The 13,915-nt window shown below is 34.1% G+C and overlaps 1 protein-coding gene across 2 annotated transcripts; it reads right to left on the bottom strand.

The window, feature by feature from the left end:
* Window positions 1-3,107: 3,107 nt before the first annotated feature.
* On the bottom strand, window positions 3,108-8,116 carry LOC149026939 (F-box protein SKP2A-like). Of its 2 annotated transcripts, none has more exons than XM_089157505.1 (5): window positions 7,897-8,116; window positions 6,787-7,079; window positions 4,270-4,618; window positions 4,016-4,157; window positions 3,108-3,862 (listed from the first exon to the last, which is right to left on the bottom strand). In XM_089157505.1, the coding sequence occupies exons 2-5, from the start codon at window positions 7,032-7,034 to the stop codon at window positions 3,486-3,488; spliced, it is 1,116 nt and encodes a 371-aa protein (XP_089013631.1). In that variant the 5' UTR covers window positions 7,035-7,079; window positions 7,897-8,116; the 3' UTR covers window positions 3,108-3,485. The 2 variants fall into 2 exon arrangements, with proteins under 2 accessions (XP_089013631.1, XP_089013639.1); XM_089157513.1 differs by lacking the exon at window positions 7,897-8,116 and adding an exon at window positions 7,232-7,890.
* Window positions 8,117-13,915: the final 5,799 nt, after the last annotated feature.

Raw genomic sequence — 13,915 nt, forward strand, 5'->3', positions numbered from 1 at the left:
AGACGACATGACTAATTCAAAACCATTTAAATTTTGATCATTGAGTTTCATTCAGTCTCACTGCATTTGATAATCAGCTTTGGAAAGGCAAATTCACATGATTTGACTTTTTAAAAGTCACAGGTTTGGCCAGCCAGTGTTTTCCATGGGCTCACAGCTAGATTAGGTTGTGGCCCAAGGCCCAGCTAGTCTAGCAGGAGCTCTTCGTGATCCCTTCCCACTACGGACAGAAGCCGGTAGCGGTCCCATGTTCAAGTCAAAGAGCACATAACTGTCAAATGTGAGAAATAGAGGAGCAGAGGGGATTCGAACCCGAGACATGGGAGCTACCAAAACCCCATGGGAGTTAACTTGGGACCACCTAATCCACGGGTTAACCAAAACCTTTTCTACCCGGATACCTAAACATTTTGTTAATAAATTTCTTGGAGGAAACATTGGGTAAAAAAAAAAGACCAAGACAATCCTGAAGGGGATGTTAAGTTCAAAGTTTTTGGACGTGTGGGTAAAAATTGTATATCTTCTTCCAGGGGGTGTCAAGATTTAACATCGGAAGAGCCAAGCACCGATATTTTCACACAACACACAGAGTTTTCTACCCATTATCTTTAGGGTTAAAAATTTTCTCTAATGGGGGCTACTTGATATTTCACACATGAAAGAGGGTCAGTGGAAATTTTCAAAATTTCGAGAAGGAAATAGAAGAAATTTTAAAACGTAGTGAGGGGCAGAGAGGAGAAAAAGAAATTTCATAAGTTGGGGCTTGTTCATGGTGTTATTTAACCCACTAATGTTTCAGAAACCACAAGGGCCATTCCGTTAATAACCGTAGAAGATCACTAGTAAGGTTCAAATAAAATTAAAATAAAATTGAATAATTTTAAAATGATTCTAATACCCATATCTTATGTTCAAACGATTTTTATGATCTCAACACACGTGCTCGAATAAATCTAACAATTGTGAATGATCATTTAGGGCTAAAATCTATAAATACAAGTTTTTCTTTTTATGTTATTTTGCTAATTTATATAATGAGACCCCAGGCTCTACCCGATTCTAAATCCTTTTTTTTCGAACCGAAGTTGAAGATCTGCCAAGGATGCAAGCATTCGGTCTCAATCTGTCAATACTAGGGCGAAGAGCTTATATTGATCTTTTAAAAGCTCCCTGAGGATGTAATCAAGTTGTGATGAACATCAGACCCAAAAAGAATCTCTCATAAAGCTACAAACCAAAAGTCTGACAATGGTACCTACTAATGCCCTTTACGAATCCTATGGTTTCTCAGTTGTCAAACCATAACGATCTAGACAAAATAAATAAAATGAAACGGAAGCAAAACTTCAAAATGATGAGGCGAAAAATACAGCCCACAATAGTTAACATTGATGGAGCAGACGAGAGTTCAAAAGAAGTTTGGAAGACGCGGATTGAGAGAGATTATGAGAAGAGGAATACCTCATCGATTTTTCCCCCTTCTTCTTGCTGGGGAACTGTTTCCAGATTCTCTTCCAAGACCTAAATCTATGGTCCCAAACTTTAAGTATGCAGTAACCCTTCAAATGACGACCATGATCGGAAATTTTCTGGTAATTTTCTCATTAATTTTTCTTAGTTTCCTCTGCATAATTCAAGAAATACTGCAATAAAGCGCTTCTGCATCCTCTTCCTCTCGATTATCACCATGTTTCTTTGTGAATAATTTACCTAAATGCAAATTTCTACAATCTTTAAGCTCCTTAAGGCTGGGAAAGTAAAGGAAAACTAGAAGGGTAATGTGTTCAAATCGAATCCAATCCAAGACATTATGGTTTGAGAGAAGCACCTCACATCTTCGGAGCTTAAACCCAATACGGACTTCTCTTAATCTCTCACAAGGTGACAACGCTTTTGAACCTCCTTACCGACTTTTTCCTCTGAAAGAAAAATTGGAAAATTACATATAGACCTCCTAAATTTGCAATCAATTACATCCGTTACCCTTAATCAATTACAAATACCTCGATAGGAAAAAAAAAATTTGAAAGGGTGGGAAAAATTGATGAACGAAGGTGTCATGAAATGGAGTGGGGAATATCTGGACAATCATGTAAGCAATTAAATGCACCTCGAGGCGCTGCTGAGGTACTGGGGTACCTAATCGAGTACTCAATAGGCAAAAAAGTTTTGAGCTAGTCTATTTGGTATGGGAAACCAATTCTTCAGGCCAAATAGAGCTTACCTTCGCTTTCTGCGGAGCATATAATTAAGGTTGCACTCAACAGGCCGTTTGGCTTCCTCCCTGGTGGCCATTTTGGTTTTTTCTTTTTAGCAAAAGGAAATTTTAAATTAAACTTTCCATGCTAACTTTTTGGAAGTGAGATAAAGAGTTGTATGTAGTGAAAAGGGGGGAGGGGGCTGCCACCAGACCGTATTTAGATAAAAACAAGCAGTTTCACTAGCTAAATTGTCTGTAAAAATTCTGAATTTTCCACATGACACATGCCTCTTCTGAAACCAAATAAATTGTTGTTGTTTTCTCCCCAATTTGGCCATTGAAGGAAGGATAAGGTGTCTAGGTAGTCTACATCACCATCCCGGGGCAAACTATATGCCTTTGTGTACCACAAATAGTGATCGAACCAATGTAGAATTTACTAAAGCTTTGACTTGTGATTTGTTTGTTATTTAGATGTGCATTTGATCCTCATTGTGTGATAGAAAAACATGATAGAAAGACATTCCTCTCTCCCTTGATGGATAGAAAAACATGATAGAAAGACATTCCTCTCTCCCTTGATGGAGAAGAATCAAAGACAGCATTTTACGAAGAAACTTTTTTTTTTTTTTTCTTTTTTAAAATTTCACATGTATTATTTGACCAAATTGATGCAATTAGATTATTGGAGTTAATATGCTATATTCTTTCAGGAGCACCATGAAGTTAATGAGGCATCTGTGGTCAAATTTGAGCCTAAAATAGTATTTTGGTCATTGAAGAATGAAAGCTGGGTCTAGCGTGCGTGTGCAACGATGAGCACCACAGTACTATTTGTGAAGAACGAAAGGCATCTTCTAACCCAAAGAACGAAAAAAAGAAAAGAAGAATCAAACGCATCATAGGCTTACTAAATAAATTTAGGCTTCAGATTGAGAAGTGGAGATCTTTCTGATGAGCAAAATCTGAAGTCACTCAGAAAGAAGACCTCCAGATCGATTGAACCAACTTAAATTAAATTGAATCCCTTAAGGGTAAGCACGCGAACAAGGTAGTGAAGCAGGTGTAGTAGTTTTCAAAGTCCATATTGATGCAAAAAAAGTTACAAACAAAATAAATCCACAGTTCTATACTTGGTTTTTCCAAGGAAAAGCAAAGCCGTCTCTACCAAAGCTTAAAAAACAACCATCACCGCCTCATCATGTCCCACCATATGTACAAAGACGGATGGATTTTGTTTGTTTGGTTGGTTCCGGGGAGAAACTCCATAATAGTTGATTTTGATTTAGTGTGCTGCATGAGCCAAACTCGTACAGGCACAGTGCACTGATGCTAGGTTGAGACAGCCACTCTTAATAAGGGAGTGCATTCCCGGACATGTGTGAAGTGCAGGGAATGAGTCGCACACAGCCTGAACTGCTGGAGGAGTGAGAGCCGTGCACTGGCTTATATTCAGGTTCATGAGCCCTTCATCCTTGCTGTCTCCTTTCTTCACAGGGTGGTTCCAGAGGCCGCCGCCGAGGCCGAGGCCGATGCCACGCTTGCTCTTCACCCGAAGATTGGCTAGAGAATACATGGCTCTGTCCGTTATGTTCTGGCAGTAGTACAGGCCAAGAGATCTCAGATGGCAGCACTTCTCTGCCAATGCTATCACACTCTCATCTGCAGAAAGCAAAATCATGCAACACCAGTAAACAAAATCATCATTGCCAAGCACAGAGCACAATGGAAACATCAAAATGTCTTTTAACATTCATTCTATATTTCTATAGTAACAAACAGCAAGCATAATGGATGGAGTTTGCCTTTGCCCACCTGTAATAAGGACACAGCCACACAAGTCCAGGGCCCTAAGATCCGGGCATCCATGAGCCAGACAAGTCACTCCTACATCAGTGACCTCCTCGCACCAACCCAGATTTAAAGACTGCAATTGATTGCAATTACAAGCAATAGCCTGCATAGGTAGGCAGCGAGAATAAATAAAAATCCTCATCCACAAAGCCAGGGAGGGCCAAAAGCAAGTAAAACATATACCATTGGCTGTTGAAAACAGTAAGATCATTTACCTGCAGAGCTCTGTCAGATGCAGCTCTCATGCATCCACAGAGATTCAAGGACTTCAAGTTTCTGCAGAAGCCCGTAAGATATGCAAGGGCAGTATCACTGAAGGCTGTACAACCACTGACATTGAGCTTGGTAAGGTTAGGACAACCATGCGCCAAAGCATACAAGGAGCAATCTGTGAGCTTGAAGCTTTTACTGAGGTCCAAGTCCCGCAGATCATGGCACAAGTTTGCGATGGTCGCAACTGCTCCATCCTCAAGCTGTGGTTTATTTTGGCGTAAAGTTAGAGTCTGAAGCTTCGTGAACTTGGGGGCAAGGGACAGCACAAGGTTGTTCATATTGTTTTGGCACCTGAAAAATAAATTAAATCAGTTGTGACCAGAGACTGTAGGATGTGCATGGGGAAGAAATTAAATAGGCAATGAAGAACATTAGTAGTGAAGACAATGTGAGACCAATTGTCATAATGAAAAATGGAAAATCACTTATCAAACCAATTAGGATGACACATTCAAACTTCAATCTAGAACATCCTCCCCCCAAAAAAGTTATTTGATCTGATAGAGCAGCAAAGAAGCTAAATGGTCATCAGTAGTTATCATTTGAATAAAGATCATATGACCCCACCACGGTCAAATGCATATAAGCTACCATAGGGATGAGGCATAAGAATAGTTTTCAAGTTATACCAAGCACGTCAAAAGGTTTACTACCTGAAAAGCAAAATCTCAATATTAGACTAGACAACCAACACTTGGTGAAACAGAAGTTTTGGTCTCAACCAAAGGAATGCAGTTATCGAATATGTTGAATAGGACACTTATCCAACCATGTATCTTAAAATTCTGAAAATTGAAGAGCTATAACCCAGGAATATGCACCCCCAAGGACTTTAATAGAGATACGGGAAAATAATAAAGACAATCAATCCTCCAGTAGATTTCCTTGCATTTGTTGAAACAAAGAATAAAATTCCTTATGTCAAATTCTTTAAGTAGTCAATCAAAGAATCCAGATCACCATGAAAGACATGCACATAAACACCAGGAATATGTGAATAACCATGTCCACCATGTCTTAAGATAACTTTCAGGTCTTCAATGCTAAAGCCTGCAAGAAGATCATAATGCTGGATATCAATGACCAAAGTATTCATGATCTAACAGCAAAGTGATAATCAACAGCCAGAATGAAAGACTCAAGTCATATCCAAGAAGATAATCTGGTTCAAAAACTAACAAATATAAACGTTAAGTCTTCCCGATAATTGGACCAATTCAATATAAAATCTAAATGAAATATGCCAACTAAAAGGTAAACAAATGTACCTCAAAATGCTCTCCAATTCCCCCAGCAGTAATTAAAAAAATGAATAAAACATTTTACCAGGGAATTTTATTGTGAACCGCTAGCTACACCCATCAGCAAGTGTAAACCGTATCCTCACTCAGTTAAAGATGAATCAGACTCAATAAGGACTAAATTATTCCACAATCAGAATAATATTTTTCTACTCATATGGATTGCTTGCCCAAAAACACAACACTCAGCAAATAAGGGGGGGGGGGGTCATATCCACCTTGAGATCTAAGCACAATGAATGATGCTGCACCAGATAAATTTACAGTTACAGAATTTCTTAACAGTGTCAAAACAATAAAAACAGGAAATCATACAGAGTGTAGAAACAGAACAGAAGCAGAACAAAATTATCCACGAGGCAAAAGATACATTAACAGCTAGGGAAAAATGATAACACTGAGAATGAAATACAAATTCCATGTTCTAACCCGATAATTCAGGTGTCAACAAAAAAAATTCAATAACACATCAAATATGCTATCATTTGAGTATCAGGTCAAAATAGGGAGGTAGACCTTAACACGATGGAAAGGTTGCTTCATTGCAACTTAAAATCGTGTGTTCAAGTTGGGTAATAACCTCTCCCCAAGCAAGGGTGCCTTTAGACCTCCCCAAAACTCAAAGTGGCAGAAGCCTAGTGCACTGAATCTTCCTTTATAGAGTAGATAAAAATTCCTCAAAACAATCCCCTTGGGGCGTGTGTGTTGGGTTGGGGCAGAGGATGAAATATTCTAGATTAGCAATTTCACTATCCCGAAGTGCAGATTATTCACCGTATCCATCTAAACGTTCAAAAAGCAAATTTGAGACAAGTCCCAACACAAATCAAATTACGGGGACAAGAATCTTCCTTCCGTAAAGGTTTTTTCTTGGAGAAAAAAGAAAAAACAGAAAAGCACAAAAATGAATCACCTACATAAAATTGTCAAAAGAAAAGAGCGGATGGGAGAACCAAGAAATATAAGTAGAAGCAAGTGCATGATAAATCTAAGGATATGAAAAGAAGAAGAGGAAAATAACATCACAGTCAACACCACAAACGATTACTCCCCCAAAAAAACAATCCATTACAAGTAGGAGGCAGAAGCATCAATGGCAGAAACAAAGGGAAGCAGAAGCAGTAACAGGGGTTTGAAAGAGAGTGAAATAAGCTATACCATGAAAGACAAAGCTGATTGAGACCAGAGCATATAGCGTCTCTCCAGCCAGTACACACACCAGAAGCAACGATCACAGTCCGATCATCAACAAGCGAAACAATCCGCAACAAAAGTTCCATCGGAAGGTCCTTCCAATCAGTCAACACTCCAGTACCCATTTTCCCTTCTCCACCTCCAAATACCATAAGCTTCTGAAAGGAAGATTCTAAATCCCCAGTTTTTAGTCCTCCACCAAACATAACCATTTCTCAAAAAGCTCCGCCTTACTGCGATATGTTCTGGACTTCCTTCTGCCAAAGAAAGACCAAACAGGGTAAATGAGATTAAAGACCCAAATTCCAATACACAAAATTCAGAAAACCCTAGGAAAACGACAAGGGATAAATATCGATATCCAAAGGATCCCATCTGCCAGCAATACACAAGGGCTTCCAGATGTTACCATTGACATGAATCATGAATCACCGCCGCCCAAACACTCCAATCCACAAAATTGAGGCACCCAAAGAGAAAAACAATAGATATTTACACGTCATATTCAAAGAAAGAACCCATGTAAGAGACACGAAAACCGGAACTAAGATAAGATCGAGCAACAGTGTTAAACCCATTTTATGATCTTCTGATGAGAGGAAAAGCCATTCCCAAAACCCATACAAAAATCTCAGCAACCTAACAAAATTGCTGAAGGAAAAGTAATTTTAAAGTACTTGTACAAAGAGAAACTCAAGAGAAAGTTATAAAGAAATTTGGGAAAGAAAAAAAAACGAAATACAGAAACAACAGCTAGAACAGGAATCAGCTGCAAAATCCATCCTCGCAAATGCTACCTAAAACTAAAAGGAAGAAGAAAAAAAAAATTGACAACAGAACAGACGACATAAAACTAAACAAGGGCTTTCATAAAATCAAAACCTTCAAAGTAGAAGAATCGAGAGAGGAAAGTACTAACTACGTGCAGTAATACACACGGCGGCACAAGAAATCGGGTGAAATCCCTTGAAAGTTGAAAAAAGCACTGCGAAGGAACATGGGATTTGAGCTCGAACCCAAACCCAAAAATGGTAACAGAAACAATTGAACTGGAAAAGAGATAAAATGGATTACCTTCGGTTGTTAAAGCCTAGATGGAAATGATCGAAATGATGAAACAAAGACACAGATGGAGACGAATTAATCTGAATCTTCACTTGGAAGAAGGTAGATTTCAGATTTGAGAAGACAAGAGATTGGATTTTATAGCAATCCTGGGAGTTCTGGTAGCTTCTTAAGTCTTACACGCAGCAGAAGAACAGCTAGCTACTTAACAAAGCAAAATTGGAAGACAGAGAGAGAGAAAGAAGAGAAGAAAGAAAGAGAATGATGGGATTGGGAACCGAGGAAGGCAAAGGAAACGTGAGAGGCCTGTAAAGGATGACGGAGTGAGTTCCACGTGTCCTCATATGAGAGGGTGGTTTGATGTGGGACCCGCACTATGAATGGCCATGAAGAGAAGAGATATGGAAAAAGATCAAATTCAAAAAATTCAAAAAAAAATAAAATAAAAAAGAAAGTTCGGAGCAGATTAGAATGAAATTTCGGATGAAATGATTGGAATGTGGGAATGGAAATTTGGAAATGAAAGGAATCATGGAAAGGATAAAATCGAAAGAAAGTGGAAAAGAAAGAAAGAAAAAAAGCCAACAAATCGAAGATTTTGTGTTTGTTTGTTTAAAATCGAAACCGTGACGATGTAAAATTAAGTCATGGGTCATCCATCCTTATATGGGTTTGCGGGCCTTGGACCCTGGCCTGGCCCATTAGTTTCTTCCCCTTCCTTTGTTTAACTTTAACACAATCAATTTTCAACAAAAGAATCTTTTTGATTTGACAATATGTTGAGTTTAAGTAAAATTGGTCAAAAACCCTAGAATCCACTAAGAATATTTTTTATTTTAATTCATAAAAATTCTTGATTTGATTTTGATTTTGATTTTGATTTTGATTTTTGAACAGATGGATATTCATCTAGAAAAAGCTACGTGTTGGGAAAAAAATGGGTTATCCATTAAAAGTTAACAAATGGGCATTTTTTGTTTTTGGAAAAAAAAAACATTTTAATATCTATACGTGCGTCACCAAAAATATTAAAATGTTGAGTTAATCTTCTCTTTTCTTTTCTTTTCTTTTTTAATTCAAGACAAAATAAGGAAATTATATGAGGTGTCCTTCCGCGTTTGCTTCCACTAGTTTTCCAAATATATCTGATGGAATGATGTATGAAATATTTTCCTTTTCTTTATGATTTTGGAGTATAAAATAATATGCATCATTGTGAGCTTTTTCGTTTTTTATTTTGCTTTCATATGAAAACAAATATTTTTATTTTCCATCGATGAGTTTGGATTATGAAAGTTTTTCTTGTGTCTATCCATCTCAATTTCTTCCTTTTAATGATAATTCTATTATAGTCGGTGAAATAATATAATTAAAACTAGAGGTTGACGAGATGTAAACCTTTTTGGTACATGAACACTTTATTTTATTAGATATTGACATTTTCAAATTCGTTATAGCATCACTTTCCTTTAATATCCTCCACCACTAGATACAATCTGTGCCTTAATCAACTGATCAACCCAAATAAGATTTATGTCTTCATTAGAAATTGATTCAAAATTAAATGTAATTCATATGAAACCTACAATCATGTAATTTGTTTTTCCTTTTTCTTTCTTTCATTCTTCTTCTTCTTCTCTTTTATTTTTTGTCTTCCCTTTTTTGGGGAGGAGGGTTGGTAATTGTATGAAATTAGGTAACATGTATATCTTGTTCTTGATTTGTGTAACAAGTAATGAATTTGGAATTTGACATTTATGTAGTTCTGTTCTCCTATGATATAACAAAACAAATTTAGTAACTCATTTGGTAAAACTAGAAATGAAATATAGACACACAAAAACACCCATTTGGTATGGTCAAGTCTCTATAAACTGATTTGAAATCAGACATGATTCATATAAAACCTAAAATTAGGTAATTTGGTTGAATCATGCGAAACTACCTAACATGATCTCTCTTTTTTTGATAAATAACATGGTCTCTTCCTTGAGTTGTGCAAAAATCACCAAATTTGATAATCCATATAAACTGATTGCAACTCAAAGATTAATATAAAATCTAATCATGTTATTTGGGTTCCTTTCAATTATACAATTTGATTGATTGTATGAAATTACCTAAGAGCCTGTTTGGTTACATGAGTCAAAAATTTCAAATATCTAGAGATTTCAAATCTATGGAGTCATAATTTATAAAATTATATGTTTGGTTGTGGAATGAAATCTGTGGATTCATCCTAAAATACAATTTGATCGACATGATTTTTGTGAATGTGCAAATGTATAGCTTTTTTCAAATCTTTAGATTTCACCCCTTACCCATAATTCACGTTTTTAGTGTAAGGGTCTGTTTGGTTACATGAGTCTGGAGATTTCAAATCTATGGAATCATAATTTATAAAATTAAATGTTTGGTTGTGGAATAAAATTTGTGGATTCATTCTAAAAAATTATTTGATCAACGTGACTTTTGGGAATGTGCAAATGTAAAGCTTTTTTAAAATCTATGGATTTCACCCTTTACCCATAAATCTACATATTCACGTTTTTAGTATAAAAATGTGAATATCTAGATTTAATAAATCTAAAGATTTTTACAACCAAACGGATATAATTCTTAGATTCATGAATCCAGAAATTTGAAATCTTTGGATTCATGTAACCAAATAGGCCCTAACATGGTCTCTTCCTAGACTTGTGCAACAAGTATCAAATTTGATATTATGTAATTTTTTTTTAATAATTCATCCATAAAAATAAATATAGACAAAGAATCACCTATTTAATGTAGTCATGTCTCAAAAAAAAATTTTAAATAATATATATATATATAGATAGATAGAGGTATCTCTGACCAAACTATCCAACCATACCATTAAGATTAACTACATTTAAAGTATTGCAACGACTACATTAATGGAAGTATGGAACCTATAAATTTCGAACTTATTTTTTGGTACGTCCGAATAATACTATATTTTTAGTCGACCAAAATCGAATTAAAAACCGTTATATTGGTATTATAAAATTTATAACAATTCATATTTTATGACAAAAATGATGGCATATAATTCGTTTGTTATACAATAATGTCATCAATCCTTCGTCTTAGATGGTTTATATCAAATTGATGACAGCTTTATATAATCATGCATTATTAATTAAACTCTAAAAAATGAAAGCATTCTTAATATTATTTATAACTTATCTGTAAAATTTATTTTTTATATACAAATTTATAAGGTTAACTAATCATCTCATATAAAAAAATTATAAGCAAGTAATAGATTGGGTTAAGAATTAAGATAAAATATATATATATATATATATATATATATATATATATATATATATATATATATAATATTTTTAAGATTTAAGATATTATTTGGAAAGTTAAGAAACGTGTAAGATTAAAAATCTAATTCAAGAGGGGTCATGCCCTTAGAATGATACTTGATTTGACGTTATAAGAAAATCTATTTTATCCTCTAATAGTAATTATAATATCACATCAATAAAAGTTTGTAGCAATAAATGACTTTGTAATCATTATAAAATAAAATAAGGAAAAAAAAAGAGTTATCTAATAGAAGAGGGGTTTGGTGATGCAGAAGGCCCTAATTTGTATGATTTTAATGTTGAAATCTAAGTGAATATTTCTTTCATTTTCTACAAACTCTACTAGGAGACAAATGTAATAAACATTGCACGTCTCAAATTGAATTTCTCATATTATTATATATCAATTTTTTACTATTTGATCTGTACTTTTAAGTTGTAGATTATTGTTTTCCAAACTATTTTCTCAATATAAATAAGAAGACAATAACTAGTCATCCCCTTTACCATGAACAACATTCAATCATACTTATAATTTATCAGGAGATGCGATTAAATCGAAACTTAGATAGATTTTTTTTCTCGACCAAAAAATTGGATGGATAAGTGGTATCATATTGTTGCTTTAATAATTTAACAAGATAATATTAAAAATTAAAAAATCAATGTTGGTAACAAAGCAAAAGACACAAATATGTCACAAAAGGGTTCCTTTATACTTTAACAAAATATTAATCTAATCTATTGGTGAAGTCATATTATGATAACAACATCAAATGAACCATCCAAAAATAAAAATAAAAATAAAAAAATCAAATCAAATGAATCAAACAGATTTTGACAGTGGATATATACGATGCTATTATTAATAAAAAAATAAAAATCAACTAACTTTTAGTCAATCACCCCTTGAATTTTTTTTCCCCAAAAAGCCATCAAATTATTTTCCAATTTTTTATTTAATTTTCATTTTGAAAGTTTCAATACCTATGGATCACTCTTATCAAAAGAAAAACCCTATTGATTACCTAATGCTACAAGGGATTAAATCTCTTAAGTGTTCCACAAAGCATGATATAATTATGTATAATATAGATATACATGTAAAACTAAACTAAAAGTCTAGATGGCAATACAATATTTATTCAATTGATCGTTTTTAAATGCTAATATGCGTGCAGTTGTTCATTGTATTATAAATGTTAAATCATAAAGATATACTGATTTTTTTTTAAATAAAGGTAAGAGAATATAAGTAACTTTATTTTGAAAAAGGCTTTGTAAGGAATTCATGAAAAAGTATGAAGAATTTTTTTATATAAATTAATTTTCCGTACAACAAAAGATATATTCCCTCTATTCAAAGGTATCTATTATCCTAATTTTTTATGAAGAATCAAGAATATGAAAACCCCAAGTTGGACCTTTTCACCATAAACAAGAACTTGGATTTTCAAAGTCAAAAGGGAAATAGTAATTTGTTGGATTTGCAAGCGTGAGAAGGAGAAAGGGAAAGAGTGACCGATCATAAATTTGCATACTCAAGCAAAGTTGAAAATAAACCATAATAAAAGACCATATCTTAGTCAGGGCAAACCCTTGGAAACCGGGGTTGGCAACAAAAAAAAAAAAAAACAGTTGTCAAAAGCTGAATGACTTCTGAATTTTTTAGTTCAATAAGTATAAATCATTTTCTAGAATTATTGACATTAAATAATCTCTTCTTTGGAGACTTAATTGCTGGTAAACCTTCCTCATCACTCTTCCTTAAATTTTTTTTTCTTCGATTTTTGCAATTTTGGAGATTGAATATCACTATTACTATTAAGAAAAAAATAGAAGTTAAGAGCTTTTATGAGCCATGATATTGATCTACAACCAGATTAAAATATTAATATGTTGACCGTTGGTTCACACATTTAATTTAGTTTCTTAATCACATAAATGGACTGATGAGCTTTAAAATTTTGTTTTTGTGAAATTTCCCAACAAATTGTCTTATACTGATGAGTTAGGGTGCAACTCGGGTTGGCTTCTCAATTACATCGTTTTTGAAATCTTTAGTCGGAAATGCCTGAATAAGTTTTAGATTAGAAAGAAAGAAAATTTCTAATAATTTCTTAGAATTAGAGATAAAGTCTTATCCTATATTTAAATTATATATATAAAGTTATTTTTTAAAGATGCAGTCATTGTATATGTAAATTGACCCAGATAAAGCTAAGAAATTATCTATAACAATAAGGCTTGAAAATAATATGATTATTGAAAAGAAGAAAAAAAACTAAAAACTAATAAAAAAAAAAACCCACCCCATAATTAAATGAGCATATCTTATTTACTTATTGGTATTCTCCAAAGAAATTAGACTAGAGATCGATGTATATGCCATACCTATTACTTTACCATTCTATATTTTTATTGGGAGTAGGCAAGTGTGTCATCAGACTAGATTCTAGGTAGTGCGGTTGTGACTCAATTATATCGAGTCCGAATCGTCTTGCTCCTCGACGGCTGTTGACCACAAATTACAAGGCCGCCATAGGATTAGGGTGATGGAAATTTTTTTTTAATATTTTAATATTTTTTACTTGTATGAACCAAATAAATTATAGTTGGAAAATCATTTGGGGAACATAGAGTACCCATGATAAATGATCCACTTGGGCCACAAAAAAAAAAAA

Source organism: Hakea prostrata, chromosome 1 (genome assembly GCF_041222555.1).
Source record: "Hakea prostrata isolate BN-2017 chromosome 1, UWA_Hpros_2, whole genome shotgun sequence".
Lineage (NCBI taxonomy): Eukaryota > Viridiplantae > Streptophyta > Magnoliopsida > Proteales > Proteaceae > Hakea > Hakea prostrata.